The sequence below is a fragment of the Emys orbicularis genome, chromosome 6, assembly GCF_028017835.1.
Source record: "Emys orbicularis isolate rEmyOrb1 chromosome 6, rEmyOrb1.hap1, whole genome shotgun sequence".
Taxonomy (NCBI): Eukaryota; Metazoa; Chordata; order Testudines; family Emydidae; genus Emys; species Emys orbicularis.
Window position 1 is genome coordinate 2,042,785 of NC_088688.1, and position 20,403 is coordinate 2,063,187.

At 49.3% G+C, this 20,403-nt stretch overlaps 1 protein-coding gene across 1 annotated transcript in view; it reads right to left on the bottom strand.

Moving 5' to 3' along the window:
* Nucleotides 1-20,403, bottom strand: part of UNC13B (unc-13 homolog B) — a 308,551-nt gene that overhangs the window by 11,051 nt on the left and 277,097 nt on the right. Inside the window, exons 32-33 of the mRNA XM_065406871.1 lie at nt 19,427-19,550; nt 12,176-12,232 (exon numbers count right to left, since the gene is read on the bottom strand). Of these exons, the coding sequence (XP_065262943.1) occupies nt 12,176-12,232; nt 19,427-19,550 (181 nt within the window). The remainder of the gene's footprint in view (nt 1-12,175; nt 12,233-19,426; nt 19,551-20,403) is intronic.

The following is a 20,403-nucleotide window of genomic DNA, read 5'->3' on the forward strand; positions in this document are numbered from 1 at the left end:
CTGTTAGAATATACTGTTAATAGAATATATTTCTAGTCAAGTGTCATGAGACAATCAACATGCAGACCTGTCACCGGGCCAAGCACTCTCTCTTTGCAGGCTAGGCCTCAGGCCATCGTAAGTTTGGAGAGTAAATTCTACATTCTGGGAGGTGAAGGACAGTTTCTCCAGCAGGTGGTTTGGCCATTTGAGCTGCTGAGAGGTTTAGAATTTTAGTAGCAGCAGCATTCGTGGTCAATATGTAGGGGAACGAGTCAATACAATTTATTACACACAATATCGCCACTACACATTTTGTGAATGTATCGGGTCTATCAAAACCCAGACATTTTCCCACTGGGAACTCTGACTGCTGCATGACACCTTTCAGGGAGACATGCCTGCCTGGCTACTGTGTCCCTTTCATAGCAAACAGAGCCAGGATGTAGCCTACCTGTTCCTGTCTTGTATTTCTAACATTTGCCATGGGAGCCCAGTCAATCTTCATAATGACCAAAGATAGGTACATGTATTGTTCTCTTACTGCCAGGTGCTTGTTCCAGAGGCTGACCTGGCTGATGTTCCATTTGTTATCTGGTTGAGCCTGGCTCCTCCTTTAGTTCAGTATAGATTGTGGCCCCTTGACCTTTGCAAAGTAATATGTTCAGCCCTCACGCTGAACATGTGCGCGCAGCTGGCCTAGATTCATATGGCCCAGATTTTCAAACAAAGTTCGGCTCCTACGTCCATACAGAACATAAGAACGGCCAGACTGGGTCACACCAATGATCCATCCAGCCCAGTATCCTGTCTTCCGACAGTGGCCAATGCCAGAGGAAATGAACAGAACAGGGAATCATCAAGTGATCCATCCCCTGTCGCCCATTCCCAGCTTCTGGCAAACTGAGGCTAGAGACACCATCCCTGCCCAGCCTGGCTAATAGCCATTGATGGACCTAAGTAGCCTGTATTTCAAGAGTGCTGGTGCCCAGTGGCTCCCATTGAAGTCCATGGTAGTTATTGGGTGCTCCATGCTTTGGGGAAGAAAAAAAAAAATCAGCCCACTTTGTCAGGTCTTTTAGTATAAATGGAAGGAGCCAAAACTTTAGACCCCTGATTTGAAAATCTTTGCCTGCATGCCTAGCTCCGGGATGGGGCAGGTGCTTCTGGTTTAGGATTCACACAGTTACTAGTTTGCCCTTTAACAGGTTCTAATGCCGCATCCCAGAGCAGCACCGATGTGTGGAGCTACCCATTGAGACCACAGCAGTCTCTTCTCCAGGCAATGGCCAGTATTGAACAGCATTTCTTCCGCTACGGAACCAGGAGTTTTCTTCAGTTTCTCTTATGAGCTGCACGTAGCTCAGTTGAAGCTGATGCTGCTTCACATTCCTGTGCACAGAGGGCAAAGCATTCTCTTCGGTCAGTCTCAGAATAAGCATCTCATTCGTCTAGAGCACCCGGCTACCCTATCCTGGGAGTGGGCTTGTTTAATCAAGGTAGCGGTATTTCCAGAACATAGAGCAGCTCTCTCATCTGCTGCTAAGTCCTGTTGAAACGGCTCCTACGTCCGTCTGCCAGTTGGGAGATTCCCTACCTTTGGAGCCCATACTAGGAGATCAGCCTTTCTCTCTCCTAAACCTTTGAAACTCTTCTTCTTCTCGGATGTTTGAGCTGCTACTGAAACGGACCTTGGTCCACGTTACCATTTGGGGAGTAACATGTGTCTGCTTCCACATGGAGTTCTTCAGAGTAAGCAATATTTAACTATGTTACATGGATTTATCAGCCCAAGAGCTTCAGCATCGCAACATCTGCAGTCAAAGAGTTGCCTGTGATCTTCATCTCCTGCATACGCAGCTTGTTTTCATCAGCCATCATCGCTTCCATAACAGAGTACAAGAGGTGTGGCCTTGCAAGCCAGGAGCACTTTGCAAACACAATAAAAACACTTCATTACAAGATTTCAAGTGAGAACACAATTTCACTGACTGCCAGCATGGCTGTGATCAGCACAAGAAAGAGCCAGCTGCATTCTTCCTTGCTTCAGACAGCAGCATCAGCGACAAAGATCTGGAGTCAGAACTGAGCTGGCCATTCTGGGACAACGGGAGGCAGAGCAGCCTGCAAGCTCCCTGCTCCATGGACGCTGTATATGGGCTCAAGCACAGACAGCAGGAAAAACTTGTTTCCATTCAGCAAACCGAGCAGATGATGTTTAGAAGATACCTGGGAATCAAATATGCATATTACCAATGTGCCATTTTCATGGTCACTTTTCGGACCGTGACATTACTCTAAAACACATGACTCGATTCATCAACAGGACAAGAGACCACTGTTGTCCAGTTTGCCAGCTTCAGTTTTTCAGCTGAGTTACTAGACATGCCTGCGCTTTCTTTAGCCTTTCCTTTTTGTATTAAAAATGCAAAGAGTGGTTCGGATCTCCTAAGCATCCTGCCAAATGGCAGAGAAGCCAAGGTGGCTCAGCATGGCCTTTCATTCGTGCTCTCTCTTTTAGTCTTAAACATAGTGATTACAGCTACTCAGGCCTGCAGAACCGACACCCCTTTGGAACCTTTGCTCTTCTGCCAAAGCTCATTTGGATTCAGTGTTCTATTAGAAAAAACAGTTACCTACCTCTCGTAACTGTTATTCTTCGAGATGTGTTGCTCATGTCCATTCCAATAGGTGTGTGCGTGCCATGTGCACAATCGTTGGAAGGTTTTTCCCCTAGCGGTACCTGTCAGTTCGGCGGTGGAGACCCCTGGAGTGGCACCTTTATGGCAGCGTATATAGGTCCCTGCCGACCTGCCGCCTGCTCAGTTCCTTCTTGCTGGAATACTCCAACAGAGGGGAGGGATTTAGAATGGACATGAGCAACACATCTCAAAGAACAACAGTTACGAGAGGTAGGTAACCGTTTTTTCTTCTTCGAGTGATTGCTCATGTGCATTCCAATAGGTGACTCCCAAGCAGTTTCCCTTGGGGGGAGGGGTCGGAGTTCACCTGGTTGCTGAGTGCAGGACTGCTGCATCGCCCCTCACCTGCTGGGTAATGGCGTAGTGTGACGTGAAGGTGTGGATGGAAGACCATGTTGTTGCCTTGTATATGTCCTGGATAGGGACCTGCACCAGGAACGCTGCGGACAACACCTGCGTCATGGAGTGCTACCTCGTGGAGTGCGCCGTAAGCGGAGGGGCTGGAAGTTTTGCCAGGTCGTAGCAAGTCCTGATATAGGACGTGATCCATGATGAAATGCGCTGGGACGAGATCGGGAGCCCTCTCATCCTTTCTGCGATTGCAATAAAGAGCAGCGGTGACTTACGAAATGGCTTTGTGCGCTTAATGTAGAATGCTAGGGCATGCCTAACGTCCAGGGAATGGAACATGCGTTCTCTGTTACTGGCATGGGGCTTAGGGAAGAACACAGGTAAAAATGTGTCTTGGTTCATATGAAACTGGGAGACTGCCTTTGGCAGAAACGTAGGGTGAGGGTGTAGCTGCACCTTGTCTTTATAAAAGACCGTATAGGGGGGCTCGGAAATCAGTGCTCTGAGCTTGGATACCCTTCTAGCCGTGGTTATGGCCACGAGAAAGGCCACCTTCCAGGAAAGGTAGGACAGATGGCAGGTTGCCATGGGCTCAAAAGGGGGCCCCATGAATGCAGACAGGACCAGGTTGAGGACCCACTGGGGAACGGGCCGTCATACCTGGGGATAAAATCTGTCCCAGCCCTTGAGAAACCAGCCACCACGGGATTACTGAAGACTGACCTACCCACTGCCCCCCGGGTGGAAGGCCGAAATAGCAGCCAGGTGTACCCTGAGAGATGATATTGCCAACCCCTGCTGCTGGAGATATAACAGGTAATCCAAAACAAGGGAATTGGCACTAGTTGCGGTTCGGTTCCCCTCTGCAGAGACCAGATGGAAAAACGCTTCCACTTTGCCAGGTACGTGGCATGAGCGGAGGGTTTCCTACTTCCCAGCAGGACCTCCCTCACTGGGTCCGAACACTGAAGCTCAAGAGGGTTCAGCCATGGAGTTTCCACGCCATCAAGTGGAGGGACTCCAGATTGGGGTGTTGTAGGTGGTTGTGGTCCTGTGTGATGAGGGTCGGGCACATGGGAAGAGCTACTGGTCTGTCGACTGAGAAGTTCATCAACATGGTGAACCAGTGCTGGCGGGGCCACGCTGGTGCCATGAGGATCAAGGAAGCCCCGTCCCAGCGAACCTTGAGAAGGACTTTGTGTATGAGAGGAAAGGGCGGGAACGCATACAGCAGGTGACTCGTCCATGAAAGGTGAAAGGTGTCCACGATGGAGCCTGGGCAGTGGTTTAGGAAGGAGCAGAACCGCTGGCACTTCCTGTTGCTCTGCATCGCGAACAGGTCTATGTGGGGAGAGCCCCATCTCTGGAAAATTGAGTGCGCAATGTCTGGCCTAAGGGACCATTCGTGATCGTGAAACCAGCGGCTGAGGCGGTCGACTAGATCGTTTTGCGCTCCCAGAAGGTGCGACACCTCTAGGTGCATTGAGTGGGTGATGCAAAAATCCCACAGCTCGAGGGCTTCCTGGCGGGGAGAGGAGCGAGCACCACCCTGCTTGTTTATATAGAACATCGCTGCAGTGTTGTCTGTCAGCACCGACACACACGCGCCCTGAAAGCGGGCCTGGAACTCTTGGCATGCCAGATGAACCATCCTCAGCTCCCTTATGTTGATATGCAGTGATAGTTCTGCATGGGACCATACGTGGGTTCTGATATTGCCCAGGTGCGCTCCCCAACCGAGCACCGAGGTGTCAGTGACCAGATTCGGGTTTGGCAAAGGGTACTCCCACACAGACCACTTGTGGCTTCAGCCACTAGTGGAGAGACTCGAGGATGCGAGGGGGGAAGGTAACTATCGTGTCCAGCGGGTCCCTGCCCGGCCTGTGCACCCACGCCTGGAGTGGCCGAAGGCGTAACCTGGCGTGCTGGACCACGTATGTGCAGGCTGCCCCAATAGCTTCATGCAATTTCTGGCCGTGGTTGTGGGAAACCGGCAAAGGTTTTCGACAATGTCCGTGAGCGCTTGAAAGCACAGCTCAGGCAGGAATGCCCTGGCCTGCATGGAGTCCAAGAGAGCCCCCATGAACTCTATTCTCTGCATCGGGGCCAGTGTGCATTTGGGTACATTCAATATGAGGCCCAGACTGTGGAATGTGGCTCGGGCCAGGGACACATGCTCTGCAGCCTGTGCTTGTGATTCAGCCTTGACGAGCCAGTCGTCCAGTTATGGGAACACTTGCACCTGGCGTTTGCGGAGGAAGGCTGTCACGACCGCCATACACTTGGTGAATTCCCGGGGGGCCGCTGAGAGCCCGAACGGGAGCACCCTGAACTGGTACTGCTGGCCACTGACCACGAACCTGAGGAATCGTCTGTGGGCCGGGATAATGGATATATGGATGTACGCATCTTTGAAGTTGAGGACAGTGTACCAGTCCCCCGGATCCAGGGAAGGAATAATGGCGGCCAGAGAGATCAAGGGAAACTTCACTTATCTTATGAATGTGTTGAGGTCTCGCAGATCCAGGATAGGCCAGAGCCCACCCTTGGCCTTGGGGATGAGGAAATAGCAGGAGTAGGACTCCTTGCCCCTGAACTCCTGAGGAACCTCCTCTGTTGCCCCTAGAGCGAGAAGTGAATGCACCTCCTGCAAGAATTTTGGTTATAAATTGGGGACTCATCAGTTGGAAGTAACAGAGGAGGAGGAGAAGAAGGACCTCGGAGTATTGGTTGATCACAGGATGACTATGAGCCGCCAATGTGATATGGCCGTTAAAAAAGCTAATGCGGTCTTGGGATGCATCAGGCGAGGTATTTCCAGTAGAGCTAAGGAGGTGTTAGTACCATTATACAAGGCACTGGTGAGACCTCATCTGGAATATTGTGTGCAGTTCTGGTCTCCCATGTTTAAAAAGGATGAATTCAAACTGGAACAGGTACAGAGAAGGGCCACTAGGATGATCCGAGGAATGGAAAACCTGTCATATGAAAGGAGACTCAAAGAGCTTGGCTTGTTTAGCCTAACCAAAAGAAGGCTGAGGGGAGATATGATTGCTCTCTATAAATATATCAGAAGGATAAATATCAGGGAGGGAGAGGATTAAGCTCAGTACCAATGTGGACACAAGAACAAATGGATATAAACTGGACATTAGGAAGTTTAGAGTTGAAATTAGACGAAGGTTTCTAACCATTAGAGGAGTGAAGTTCTGGAACAGCCTTCCAAGGGCAGCAGTGGGGGCAAAAGACATATATCTGGCTTCAAGACTAAGCGTGATAAGTTTATGGAGGGGATGGTATGATGGGATAGCCTAATTTTGGCAATTAATTGATCTTTGATTATTAGCAGGTAAATATGCCCAATGGTCTGTGATGGGATGTTATATGGGGTGGGATCTGAGTTACTACAGAGAATTCTTTCCTGGGTGCTGGCTGGTGAGTCTTGCCCATATGCTCAGGGTTTAACTGATCGCCATATTTGGGGTCGGGAAGGAATTTTCCTCCAGGGCAGATTGGCAGAGGCCCTGGAGGATTTTTGCCTTCCTCTGCAGCGTGGGGCACGGGTCACTTGCTGGAGGATTCTCTGCCCCTTGAGGTCTTTAAACCACGATTTGAGGACTTCAATAACTCAGGCATAGGTTAGGGGTTTGTTACAGGAGTGGGTGGGTGAGATTCTGTGGCCTGCGTTGTGCAGGAGGTCAGACTAGATGATCATAATGGTCCCTTCTGACCTTAAAGTCTATGAGTCTAAGAGGAGTTGTTTGTGAGAAGAGTCCCTGAAGAGGGACGGGGAAGGTGGGTGGGAGGGAACAGAATTGGATAGAATATCCCACCTCTACCGTGCTGAGGACTCAGCGATCTGACATGCTCTGGGACCAAGCATAGTAGAAGTGGGAGAGTCTATTCACAAAAGGGGGGAGGGGGAGGAACAGAGACTGAAACTGATGCTCCGTCCTCGGGCGCATCTTCAAAAGTTTGGCTTTGGGCCAGGGGGCTGTTTGGCCAAACCCTGGCCTTGGCCTGAAGAGGACTGTGGTGGGTGCCTCCTATTATTTCTGCCCCATCTCCTTGGCGAGTCTTGCCTAGGAAGCCCAGAGTAGAAGCGGAATGGGGGCTGAGGCTTGAAAGGCTTTCTTTGAGGTGCAGGGATGTGGATCCCCAAAGACTACAAAGTTGCCCGCGAGTCCTTAAGGCTGTGCAGGCGAGAGTCTGTCGTTTGGGCGAACAAGCCCGCAGTCAAAGGGGAGGTCCTGAATCGTGTTCTGGACCTCCGGTGGTATTCCCGAAACCTGGAGCCACGCACTGCGCCTCATTGTAATGACGGTGGCCATGATCCGAGCCGCCGAGTCTAACATGGCCTGTAGGGAGGTTCTGGAGACCACCCTACTCTCCTCAAGGAGTGCACTAAACTCCTTGTGCGAGTCAGCCAGGAGCAACTCCTGGAACTTTGCCAATGAGCTCCACGAGTTGAAAGCATAGCGGCTGAGTACCGCTTGCTGGTTGGCCACTCGAAGCTTGAGCCCCACGGTCAACTAGACCTTTCGGCCAAAAAGGTCCAGCTTCTTAGCGTCCCGTGACTTAGGCGCAGGACCCGGCTGTCCTTGCCCCTCTTTGTGATTTGCTGCATCGACCACCAGAGTCCCTGGTTGGGGGTGGGTGAAAAGGTGTTCGTACCCTTTCTGCGGCATAAAATAGCGTCTTTCCACCCCTTTAGCGGTGGGTGGTATAGACGCCGGGGTCTGCCAGAGCACCTTAGTGGTGTTTTGGATCATTCTTATTAGGGGCAAGGCCACCCTAGAAGGACTCTCCAGGGGAAGGATGTCCACCATCGGTTCAGACTCCTCCATGACCTCCTCTGCCTGGAGATTGAGGTTTCGGTCCACCCTCCTAAGGCGGTCCTGGTGTCCATTGCCAGAAGGGTAGTGGTGGTGCCCGCCCCCGCCTCGTCTGGTGAGAAGAAGGGGAAGGCCCATGGGACAGGGTCTTCCTGCCCTTCTGGCTCTCTGGAGGTCGAGTCAGGTGCCTCGGAGCCTCCCGTGACTGGAGGTGGCTCTAGTATCACTGATGGCGCTGGTTCGGGTGCTGCGCCTGAACGTGACAGCCCGGAGTCCCTGTCCTGTGCGGGGTCCTCAGGAGCCCTGGGGGGGTGTCGAGTCAGCGACGTTGCTGAGTGGGGGGCACGGGGTGCAGATGCCACCGATGCCGGCCTGGAGCCCTGACCCTGAGCCTGATGGTAGGCCCAAGGAGTCCAAAAAGGCCATTGGACTGGGCCCTGCCAGGCAACTGCCGGTGCCAATGATTCCACCCATGCAGTGCTGGGACCGGGAGCAGGAGTGGCTGCGTCAAGATACAGAAGACTCGGCATCTGACTCGGAAGAGTAGTCTGTGCCCGACCAGTACCGGGAGATGGTGAGCGGCGCGGTAGCATCATAGGCTTGCCACAATGATGAACGAGAGGCAGTGCCACCAGCAGTGCCGCAAAGGGTGCTGGAGCCACATGCGGCGCCGGGATAGATGCTGCAGCCGGTTCTGTCGCCGGTGCCTGGGCTTGTGGTGCCAGGGCCCGTGCCGTCATGGCAATGAGGTCCCGTGCTGCCTCGTAGGTATCCGGTGTGGCGGGAAGGTCGAGCTCTTCCTCCAGATCTTCCCGAGTCAGGGCGTCTACCAGCACCGGACTTGATGGGCCTCCTGTTGGGGCCAGAGTCAATGGTGCTGGGTCTTGAGGCCCAGACCGTGGGTGTCCCACCGGAGGACGCACCCTGCTGGAATCCCCTCCTGGCTTCTTGACAGGGGAATGAGCCCTGTCTGCCTTCTTTTTCTTATGCTGTGCCACCTGATAGCAGTGGCCTTACGAGTCAGGGTGCGGTGTGGGTGCTCCTTGGAGGAGTCCTTCCTCAGTGCCGGGACATCCTGCACCGAGGCCGGGGCGCTTTGCACCGATGATGCCGGTGCCCCTTCCGGTGCCGGCTGTGGGCAGAGGGCCAACTCCATCAGGAGGAGCTTCAAACAACAGTCCTGGGTCTAAAGCTCCTGCAAATTGGGTACTTATCTGTCTGATGGCCCTCTCCTGAACACTTGAGACAAGCAGTGTGCGGATCGCTTGTGGGCATAGGTTTCACACACCTCTTGCATGCCTTAAACCCCTGCGACCGAGGCATGCCTCAGTGCCTGGGGAAACTAGGGCCGGGGCAAGCCCCCCAAAGTAAGTTCAACTATCTACAAACTAGTATATAATGAACTAACGACTATGTACAATGAAGAAAAGGGAACCACTAGGTAGGCACTTGCGAATGAAAGAGACTGAGCTGCTCCATGCCTAGTTGGCAGCCGGTATCACATGGAGTGTCCCGGGTGTCGGTCCTGGGGCCGGTTTTGTTCAATATCTTCATTAATGATCTGGAGGATGGCGTGGACTGCACCCTCAGCAAGTTCGCAGATGACATTAAACTGGGGGGGAGAGGTAGATACCCTGGAGGGTAGGGATGGGATACAGAGGGACCTAGACAAATTGGAGGATTGGGCCAAAAGAAATCTGATGAGGTTCAACAAGGACAAGTGCAGAGTCCTGCACTTAGGACGGAAGAATCCCATGCACTGCTACAGACTAGGGACCGAGTGGCTAAGCAGCAGTTCTGCAGAAAAGGACCTGGGGTTTACAGTGGACGAGAAGCTGGATATGAGTCAGCAGTGTGCCTTTGTTGCCAAGAAGGCCAATGGCATGTTGGGCTGCATTAGTAGGAGCATTGCCAGCAGATCGAGGGAAGTGATTATTCTCCTGTATTCGGCACTGGTGAGGCCACATCTGGAGTATTGTGTCCAGTTCTGGGCCCCCCACTACAAAAGGGATGTGGACAAACTGGAAAGAGTCCAGCGGAGGGCAATAAAAATGATCAGGAGTCTGGGGCACATGGCTTACGAGGAGAGGCTGAGGAAACTGGGGTTATTTAGTCTGCAGAAGAGAAGAGTGAGGGGGAATTTGATAGCAGCCTTCAACTACCTGAAGGGGGGTTCCAAAGAGGGTGGAGCTCGGCTGTTCTCAGTGGTGGCAGATGACAGAACAAGGAGCAATGGTCTCAAGTTGCAGTGGGGGAGGACTAGGCTGGGTATTAGGAAACACTATTTCACTAGGAGGGTGGTGAAGCACTGGAATGGGTTCCCTAGGGAGGTGGTGGAATCTCCATCCTTAGAGGTTTTTAAGGCCCGGCTTGACAAAGCCCTGGCTGGGATGATTTAGTTGGGGATTGGTCCTGCTTTGAGCAGAGGGTTGGACTAGATGATCTCCTGAGGTCTCTGCCAACCCTGATATTCTATGATTCTATGCTCCAATGACCGTCACGAAGGAACTGAGCAGGTGGTGGGTCGGCAGGGACCTATATACACCACCATAAAGGCACCACTCCAGGGGTCTCCACAGCCGACCTGACAGGTACCGCTAGGGGAAAAATCTTCCGACGATCGTGCACACGGCGTGCACACACACCTATTGGAATGCACATGAGCAATCACTCAAAGAAGAACTAATGCCTCTGGGACAGATACAGACGAGTGCATGTACGCTTTCGTGTGCAGCTAACATGCACATAACTGAACTTCAGTGGACGTCTCCCGTCATCCTGGACTTGTGTGTGCACAGAAATACGTGGGCGTGCAAATCAGGGGCTGCACGGGAACACTGAATGTGCATCTATGCAAATGAGGCATGTGCAATTCTGAAAATGAAGTCCTTTGTACAAAAAAAAATGTCCATTTCACTGAACTTACATCCAACAGATTTACAGGCAATAGCAGTTAGCAGAATGTGTGTGTCATTTCAGATTTATGTTCACAGCAGCTTTATGAGTCGCAAAGGCCCTCCCTGCGACCCCAGTGACTTGAGAAGACAAGGAGGACTGTCCCCCATCCTCTCGAAGCCTTTGGCCAGCTGGCTGCCTGAAGCTCAGTTGCTGCCCCTCTGCTGAGCTACCTCTGAAATCTGCGACCACGGGTACTAGGACGAAAGGAGGCAGACAGCTTAGATGCCTCACAGCTGCAGGCAAAGTAGCACAGCCCCCAGCACAGGAATCTGAGCTTTGAGTTCTGCCACAGAGGAGCCCGAGGGGCTCCTGAAAAACCTGGGTGCCTCAAGGAAAGAGATAATGGTCCCGAGATGCAGGGTAGACACTGATGGAGAAGAAACAAAACAGATGCAGTCACAGTCCATTAGCATCTTGTGTCAATAAGTGTAACAAATGGGATACATGCACAAGGCAACTGAATTTTAATGGCAGGGAAACTGTTAACGGAACATATTTAAAATACATTGATTCAGTCAGAAAAATGCTCTTTGCATTGGAAAGCGCTCTGTACTCAGCATCTTGTACCAAGTTCAGCTTCCTGCCAATCCTCCCTGCTGCACAATTGATAATTTCGTGTGTTGCGATTCCTCATTTGCAGCTTCTCTTGCACACGAGTTTTTCTGTAGCAAGGTTAAATCATACTCAGAAGGGCCTGACCGGTATAAAGCATCTCCATTTCTCTATTTGCATATCATTCTTGTTGTGACCCCTGGAGCAATGCTTGATTGGCTCACCGTCAGGCAGCGTGCACTTAGTGACACTCATGTCAGCTACGGTGCCGTCAAAGCACATCAGATCAGCCTGCATGCTAAATGCCAACTTCCAGCAACAGAGAGCCCACGCAGTCAGAATTTCTGGGCACAGTTCAGCTCTGCTCTAGAAGTGACAGTTATTTTCATATCAATGAGTCCAATTCAGAAATGATTCCTTTGTCAATAGCTAATGCAGCCTACATTCCCATTGATATTCAAGTGTTGATTACTATTTATAAAAGAGCTCAAAGCGAAAACTTGGCATTTTCTATTGCACAAGTACATGTAGAGGAATTGGATGGATTCTCAGTGTTCTTTTTCCTTTTAAAATAAATTACCGATTGTTCACTTGTTATACTGAACATGCAAATAATTAAATCTACTGTAAATGTAAAGCCATGCAGTAAATCTAAGCGTAGCACTGTTAGTAGCATGTATTCTAAGGGGCACATTGCCAGTCACAGACAGGGGGAGACACAGAACACATGCTATGCACTACTGCACTTTCATGTTTGTATACTAGGACATAAATGCAAGCCACACACAACATCAGTACCTTCAACTTTGACAAGTGTCCCAGTTCCTTAGCAGCACTGAAAATCAACTGCGTACCCTATGATTGCAAGAAGTTAAAGTGGAAGAAAGGAGAGAAAGATTAGAAATCAATTTTTGAGCAAGTAAAGGAAAAAGGTGCAAATCAAGCTGGTCCATTAATCTTGACATAACCAACCCAGGGCCAGACATGCTAGTGTTGTTTTCCTCCATTTCTAAGGAACACATTTGTTAGCTAGAGTAAAAAGCAGCCTTCCTGTGGACAGCCACATTCAGAGCTCCCGCAGGCTGCGGTACACTGCTTGCAGAAACCACCTATTTAAACCAATTACACATCCAGCTGGATTACACACAAACAGATAGTGAATACATTGTATTACCCTAGACTGGAAGCTCTATTATAGCCAGACCTACAGATCTGGGAGTACAAAGCTTTTATGGAGTTGACTAGAAACTAAGCGCAGATCACATTGTTAGTTAGAACTTTCATGTAGACATGCAGCACAGTGCAACCGAAGAGTGGGGGTAAGCACGTTAGCCCCCCAATTTGATTGGTTTGGTTTTTAGTGTATTATCTCAGGCAGAAGACAGGCAGGCTCGGTCTAGTGGAATACTCTAAAAATTCCTTATTCACAAACATGAACAGATCGGCACCTAGACATCCCCTGTTCCCACACCATGGTTTACTTGTGTCCTGTGAACAATGACACAATAAGGAAGGAAGCTGGAGCCCTGGTGCTGGGAAATGTGACTTGGAGCCAGATACATTGCAGCATAATGAATGCTGATCCTTTTTCCTCTGCCGTAGCATCTTTCCACCCTTCTCTAATGCACCTATCACCTGGATACTGGAGTCCTATATAAAATGAGTAAGGCTACAAGCAACCAGACAGTTATTGCCACCCATTGCTCGTAAGCTCCTTTATGGGATGTGCTTGAAATTATTTTCTTCCTCCCCCTGTGTTTTCTCCTCCTCCCTGGACAAAGGGCCTGTTCAGTGGAGAGCCTGAGGAATCCAACCTGCTCTCGCGCTGGCTGTGAATTCCCTCCACTCTCCGTTGCACGCTCTTCCATGCTACTCTGGCAGGCGCTGTGGGGAGGAAGCTCTAAATGTGCAGGCTTCTCCAGTTGAATTTCCCCCTTTCTTGCTCAGTGAGGCCTGAACTGTGCTGGAAGGATCGTCCCCTGGAATGGGGAACTGGACCCTAGTCCCTGCAGGCCAGTAAATGATAATTAGGGCACCGCTGTTTAATTTTGTTTCAGTTACTTTTCTGAATGAACACCATACACCAGTTCAAAAGGAAGTCCAGTGAAGCTAGCCCTGTCCTTGGGATTGCTGGTGTACTCGGTAATTTCCACAAGTCCCATATGTTTCCAAATAGCTCTAATGAGCCCCTCACGCTGTACATTATTTTCCTTCACACCTCCTCTCCCTACCCTTTTACCCACTATTCTTCCTTACTTCAGTAATCCCTTCGCTCTCATCCTTCCACCCGGAGAGCCACCAAACCAAACCGTCCCAGTGCTAAGATTCTGGAGGAAGAGTTTGACTAGTGTAGTGGAGCAAAAAGAAGGCTGAGAGGGAATCGGATTGCACTGTATAAATACATCGGGAGTAAAACACCAAGGAGAGCAAAGAGCTATTGAAGCTGAAGGATAGTGTTGGCACAAGAATAAATGAGGATAAACTGGCCATGAACAAATTCAGGCTGGAAATTAGGATGATGTTTCTAACCGTCAGAGGAGGGAAGCTCTGGAGCAGCCTCCCAAAGGGGTCAGTTGGGCAAACAACTTAACTAGTTTTGAGAGAAAGCTGGACAAATTTATGAGTGTGATTGTGTGATGGGGTTGCTTGTGATGCCAGAAGCTGGGAATGGGCAACAGGGGAAGGATCATTTGATGATTACCTGTTCTGTTCATTCCCTCTGGGGCACCTGGCATTGGCCACTGTGGGAAGACAGGATACTGGGCTAGATGGACCTTTGGTCTGACCCAGTACGGCCGTTCTTATGTTGTTAGGGGGCAGGGCTTGGCAGCCCTGGGGGCGCCTTCTGGTTTATGGCTTATGTTCTGAAGCTCATGCTTCAGGGCTCCAGCTGGTCACCTGCAGGGGTCAGGAAGGGATCCCTGTCCCCCAGGTACTCTGGTGGTATGTGCTTTGTTTTCTCTCTCTGAAGCATCAGGGATGGCCACAGCTGGAGATGGGACATTGGACAGGGAGTGTCAGGGATCTGAAGTGGCACTGAGCATTCTCTCTCTCTCGGATGCTTGGCTGGCTGGTTCTTGCTCATGTGCTCAGGGTCTGACTGATCACAATATGTGGGGTCAGGAAGGAATTTTCCCTCAGGTCAGACTGGCAGTGACCTGTATTTTTTTTTAAACCTTCTGCCATGTGGGGGTGCAGGTCACTAGCTGGAATTATTTGGGTACATCTCACTTCAATGTTTCTCTGCTATTGTGGGGTCTTCGGCGCGGGTGCATCTCAATCTCTCCCATTCTCTGCCTGTGGCACATCATAGCCTAGTCTCCTGTGGGCTGATATATTTGGATCTAATTCTGATGGTTGGGTTTAGCATGTGGGTGGTGCTGGTGGCCTGTGAAATACAGGTAGTCAGACTGGATGATCTGGTGGTCCCTTCTGGCCTTAAACTCTATGACTCTGTCAGAGACACTGCATGTCTGCTGCCACCCTGATCACTTGGCTTGTCTCTTATATCCCTTCCCCCCGCCATTTAACTCTGTATTTTGTAAGCTGTCTCTGAAGTAGAGGGGTCTGGGTGCTGGGGGAGTGGGGCTTGGTGAGGTGGGGGTCTAGGTGCAGCTAGTTGGGGGTCAGGGACATGGGGGCCTGGATGTGGGGGTGGGACTCATCAGGGTGGGGGTTTGAGTGCAGGGAGCTCAGTGGGGGGTGGGGTCTGGGTGCAGGGGTGGGAGTCCCGAGGCAGGGTGTCTGGGTGCAGTGGGGCTCCAGATTCAGGGATTGAGGTTCAGTGGGCTAGAATTACCCCAGGAGTAAGAAAGGTATATCCTAGTAGCTTTTACAAGGTGCTGCTAAATAATCACACTACTGCAACACCTGACCTCTGTATGTGACTGCACTTAGAGCTTTTGATCAGCATTTATGGTCAAATGGTAAATGCTGTGTGATTTCTGGAGTTCATTTTTACTTCCAAGAGGTTCTTAAGGTTTCAGCACCTGCTGGGCTAAGCAGAAGAGCACACACTTCTTCTAAATCAAGTTACAAGACATTTTAAATGAGTAGCCCCAAAATGCTATTTAAATATTAATATTTCACAGTTCAGTTCTGTCATTCCTCTTCGGAATTTTTCAATACGAGTTTGAACAACAACATTAGCCAGCCAAGGCACGTAGCATTCCTGCTGCAGGCTCCTAAGTAGGCCAGGTCTGAAACACTGAGCAATACCCAGTGACTCAGAATGCTTCATGGAACAAAGCTGCTCAGATAAGTAGTCTCCAATTTTTCTTTCCCACTAGGCACTATCCCTGCCAATCAATGCCAATCTCTGTCAGCATATGTTTGCAAACAGAAGTTATTCCGTTATTACAATGAGTTTGTCATCAAAATTGGGATTGCCCAAATGAAATAACATGGACAGCTCTGTCATCAGGCAAAGACAGCTCTTGTAAACAAGATACTATGGCTCCTCAAAAGGCTGTTTATCCATGCAAGGAAACATCCCACCACAAAACTCTCTTGAGACACCTTGTACCATGTGCATCACCTTGGGAATGAACCATCCCCGACTGTCACTGCAGAAATTCAGCAGCAATCCCGGGAAGCAGCAGAACCTCCACATGTTATACGGACATTACTATATTTTAACCCTTTGACATTGGGTGCTTAGCACAAAAGTATTTCCTGGTGATCCCCAGAACAAAAGTGGTTAAAGCATCATGGAGGAACATGGGGAGAGAGCATGGGCCATCACAGGAAGTACTACCATCTGTCTGGTGACACCCATAGTTCTGAGTGGTGCAGGATGTAAGCAGTTCTAATTTTCCTAGCGCTTTCCAAGGAAATTCACTTGGTCTTCATACCTGCGCCTGTCACAGACATAAGACAGCTATCATTTGCAGCCTGGGGATAATTAAAATCTCTGTTCATGGTTTGATTGTTTTAAAAAAGCCATTCAGGCAGAGTTCTCAGCTGCTGTCCGTCAATGGGCGATGCCGATTTACACTCTCTGAAGAGTAAGCTGCCAAAGTTTAACACATCCTGCCACTTGATTTGACAGATGTAACAAAACACAGAGACACAATACACAGGTCTGCAGACGGTCACGAACCCCACAGTCTTTCTGTCTGTAAAGAGCTCGTTAGTACCCAGGTTTATTTCTTTATGTGGCACTAATTCGCGAGTGCTTTAGCTTGCATGAAGTACTGCCTTGAGGCACATTTATTCCATTCAGGTGTATTCCGCGCTCAGATCAGACAGCCTTTAGATTTGATTATTGGCATTATTTTGTTTATCTATTTAAGAGGCTTTATCTGGCAAGCAGAGCTTCTGTATAGTGCCCATTAAAATAAAAGATTATTTATTCTTCTAAGGTGTTTTTGCTACATTAAGCGATCACAAGCTAGCTTTTAACCTGGGACAGAAAAGGCTTCTCGTATTTGGAAGTGGTTCTCTGAGGACCCTGGCAGTGCGCAGAATCTGACTTTCCAGCAGAGCTCATGAAGAGACGCTGATTTAGCTCAGCTGGCCCAACGCTAAGGTAAACCACCTCCCCGCACAATTGCTACAGGAGCAGACTTGGAATTCCTTGCCCTTGGCTAATGCAACAGAGAGGTTGTATTTATCTCCACGGGCCATAAGGAGTGCTAGCAGCCCCCCTGCCAGAACAGTTTCCCCCCCGCTGACTGCTAAAGCAGCACTGCCATCCACTTCAGAGGATCTGTTTGCGTAACAGGCAGGGTGCTGCTATGTGAGAGGTAAAATCAGCTCTTGAAGCTTCGGGCACATCTATCTACACTGCTCTGCAGTTTGGTCTAGGAGGGGGTGACTTGCAGTTCGGATTGAAGTGCTCTGCTGTAACCCCTCCATGTGGATGCTGTGGGTGTGAATGTAAAGGTCCTGCCTTCGCACACATGTAGTCCTGTTGGAAGAGGAGTGTAGACGTGCCCTAGAGGCTGAATCTTGTGTCTACTCCAGATCATGCACTCGTTTAGGGGAGACAGGTCTTTCTGGGGGCACAGAAGGAAACGCAGTAGGGGTGTGTGTAATTCTGGCCATCAACTGGGTGGGCTGTAGCTGCCCATTGTGTAATGAGAATGATAGCAAATAAGGCAGAGAGATCTGAGGAGCCGTCCGTCCATGTGTGAATCAAGTATCTGGTTACTGACCTGCAGCCACACAATATCGGGCTGGGTTGCACTCTACTGTGGGGAAGGCGAAAGGAATGTGCATTAGCTTTGATAATATAATAAAATGGGATGTATTCAGAAGCCCAAAAATATTGAGTTCCAGAGACTTAACCCCATATATCCACTCAGCTGAGAGAGACAGTATTGTAATTAAATGTTGATCTTTACTTATAATTGGTGAGGTGTGTGAATTGCTCTCTGAATTACTGCAGCTCATGTTGCCATTGATCTTGAAATCCATGGAAATTCAATACCCACAGGCTTATGAGCCAGTGAACTGAGTGTGTTATTAAGACACTTGCTGCTGCCTGCTGTCCTAGAGGTGTGAAAGCAATAGATGAGTTACAATTCCATTATAACCTACATCTCAGTAGCTGACTAGCTTTTCTTGTCAGAGAGCCACATCCTGCCAACGGGAGAAATCCTGCAGAAGCAGGAGAAGACTCTGGCTTCTTTTCGTAGCCTCTCCATTTTGAATGTGTCAGAGAAGGTAACATGAAGCCATATGGAGTATCACCGAATGGCTATTCTGTGGTGACTTCCAGCAGGGTTGCAAGCAGTAGCTATGTATTGCCTTTCAGGGGGAAATGTGGCATCAGGTGCTTTCCTCCCACTCAGTATGGGAACTTCAAAAGGGGCCAGCATAAAAGCCCAAAGCAGCTCCTTCCCCTGGTGCCCTAGGAAAGCTTTTATTTCATCTCTTCAGGTTAGAAGGGATTGTTAGGATCATAATAAGGCTGCTCTTACATTCAGGCTTCCGCAAATCTACTAACAGACTCTTTCCACAGCAGCTTAAAAGTAGCCTAGAAAAACACACATGACCCCCCTCCCTTAAAGTTATTTATTGTCTGCATTCTAAATCCAGCACACAAATGAAACTGATTAAAGAAACACAAACATGGTCACTTAAAACCTGAACGTGGAGCGAAGACTATAGTTTGTTGCTCGGATCCCTTGCAATAGTTTCTCGCTTGACAGGTAGGATTCACTGTGTGCAATACAGCTCTGGTGTTTACAATATCCTTAAGGGTGAGACAAGGGCCCTCCCTCTCACAAGACAAATACATTTACATCAAGATGCAAGTCTCCACCACTTCTTCAGACGCCATGACCTGAACACCTTTCAACACATACCAGACACCAGTGACAAACAAGAAGAGCCACTCAGTACATCAACCCCAGGCCAAGAGCCTGCTTTAATGTGGACAAGTAGTAATATTTCTGGACCATTTCCAAACAATTAGCTTATAACCCAGGGCCAGGAGTTTACTCTGCCTGTGACTGGACACCATCCTAGGAAGCAGCTGGATATCTGGGATTGCAATGTAATCTGCTTCTGTAGTTCACCAGGATTAGGGGACAGGCTAATTTTTCATCATTAACAGGTCACTGCAGTTCATGACACACATTAATCCAGTTGGTCCCTGCAGCTGAACACTTATATACGTCTACCTTTGAAATCAGGTGTATCCTGGTCATGCTTCAAACAACTCCCCAGCCTAGGGAGCTGATGATCATTACGTGAAAGCGTTTCCATGGTTAAGCTAACCCGGTGTAGTCAGCACCAGCAACCGGGTAATTTGGTGCGCATTGCCTTATGAAAAAGATTGCAGACTCCTATTCAACAATTTGGTGCAGTTGACAGTCACGCTTTGAATCTCAGATTCTGAGCTGGGAGAGCACTCTCTCTGCCTCAAGATCCCATTACCAAGAAAGCCCTGTCTTTATTTTCTTAGATTATGGCCATAGTTTTCCTTTCAATGCTCACCCTTCAGAACAGGCTGGTCTGCAGAGTCCACTACCCAGACAGGGCTGTCCAGCAGACTGAGCATGGTTTCTGCACTGAGTAAGGAAGAAGGTTATGCTTTACCGTGTGGTCTGTGAGTGGAGGCAGCACAATGAGCTTCTCCATGGTATTCATCACCACCCTCCAGAGCTCCTTCAGCACCCGTTTCAGCACTGTCTTTTCACACACCGTGGCAAAGAGAGTCAGGCTGCAGGGAGAGAGCAAGAGCGGATTAAAACAATGCAGTTCCAGCGGTGCAGGCTGTAGGAGAAAGGGAGTGGAAGTGTGGGTGAGATTTAATGCCTCACCTAACAAACAATTTATGTTAACTCTTATCTCACATCTCATAGGAAAGAGCAGCATCCCCTTTGCCTACAGCGCTGCTAAAGTAATGTTTTCTGATGCTTTTTCCTTCAGCTTTAGCACTACGACATTTGCACAAAACAGGATTTTTGTGCCTAAGAATTCAGCCACTGCTATTTAACCCCCAGAGCAATAGAAAGTTTTTATATGTATTATGGTAGCTTGCAGGGGGCCCAAACAGGATCAGGGCCCCATTGTGCTGGATGCTTACACATAAAATAGAAGAAGCGCCCTGCCCCAAAGGGCTCATCCATCTAAATAGGGAAAGACCCAGCAGGTGAGTTTACACTAATAGAGGGCCATTATACTCTTCTAGCGTGACCTCCAGCAAACACTCCGCAGAACCTCACTCTGTGATCAAGCCCATCACTTCTGATTGTGCTAGAGCCTCTCTTGTAGAGACGCATCCAATCTTCAGTTTGGTAAAAAATGGAGAGGGAGGGAGATGACGACAAAGGTGATATCAACAGGAACACAAGGGTTTATCTATTGGCTATGGGTAGACTTTATATAAAATGAGTGGATGAGACAGTGTTGTAATTATATTGGTCCCAGGATATGAGAGAGACAAGGTGGGCAAGATAATATCTTGTATTGGATCAACTTTTATTGGTGCGCGGGACAAGCTTTCAAGCTTCACAGAGCTCTTCTTCAGATCTGGAGAAGGAAACCAGAGTGTTCAAGTTAAATACAGAGCA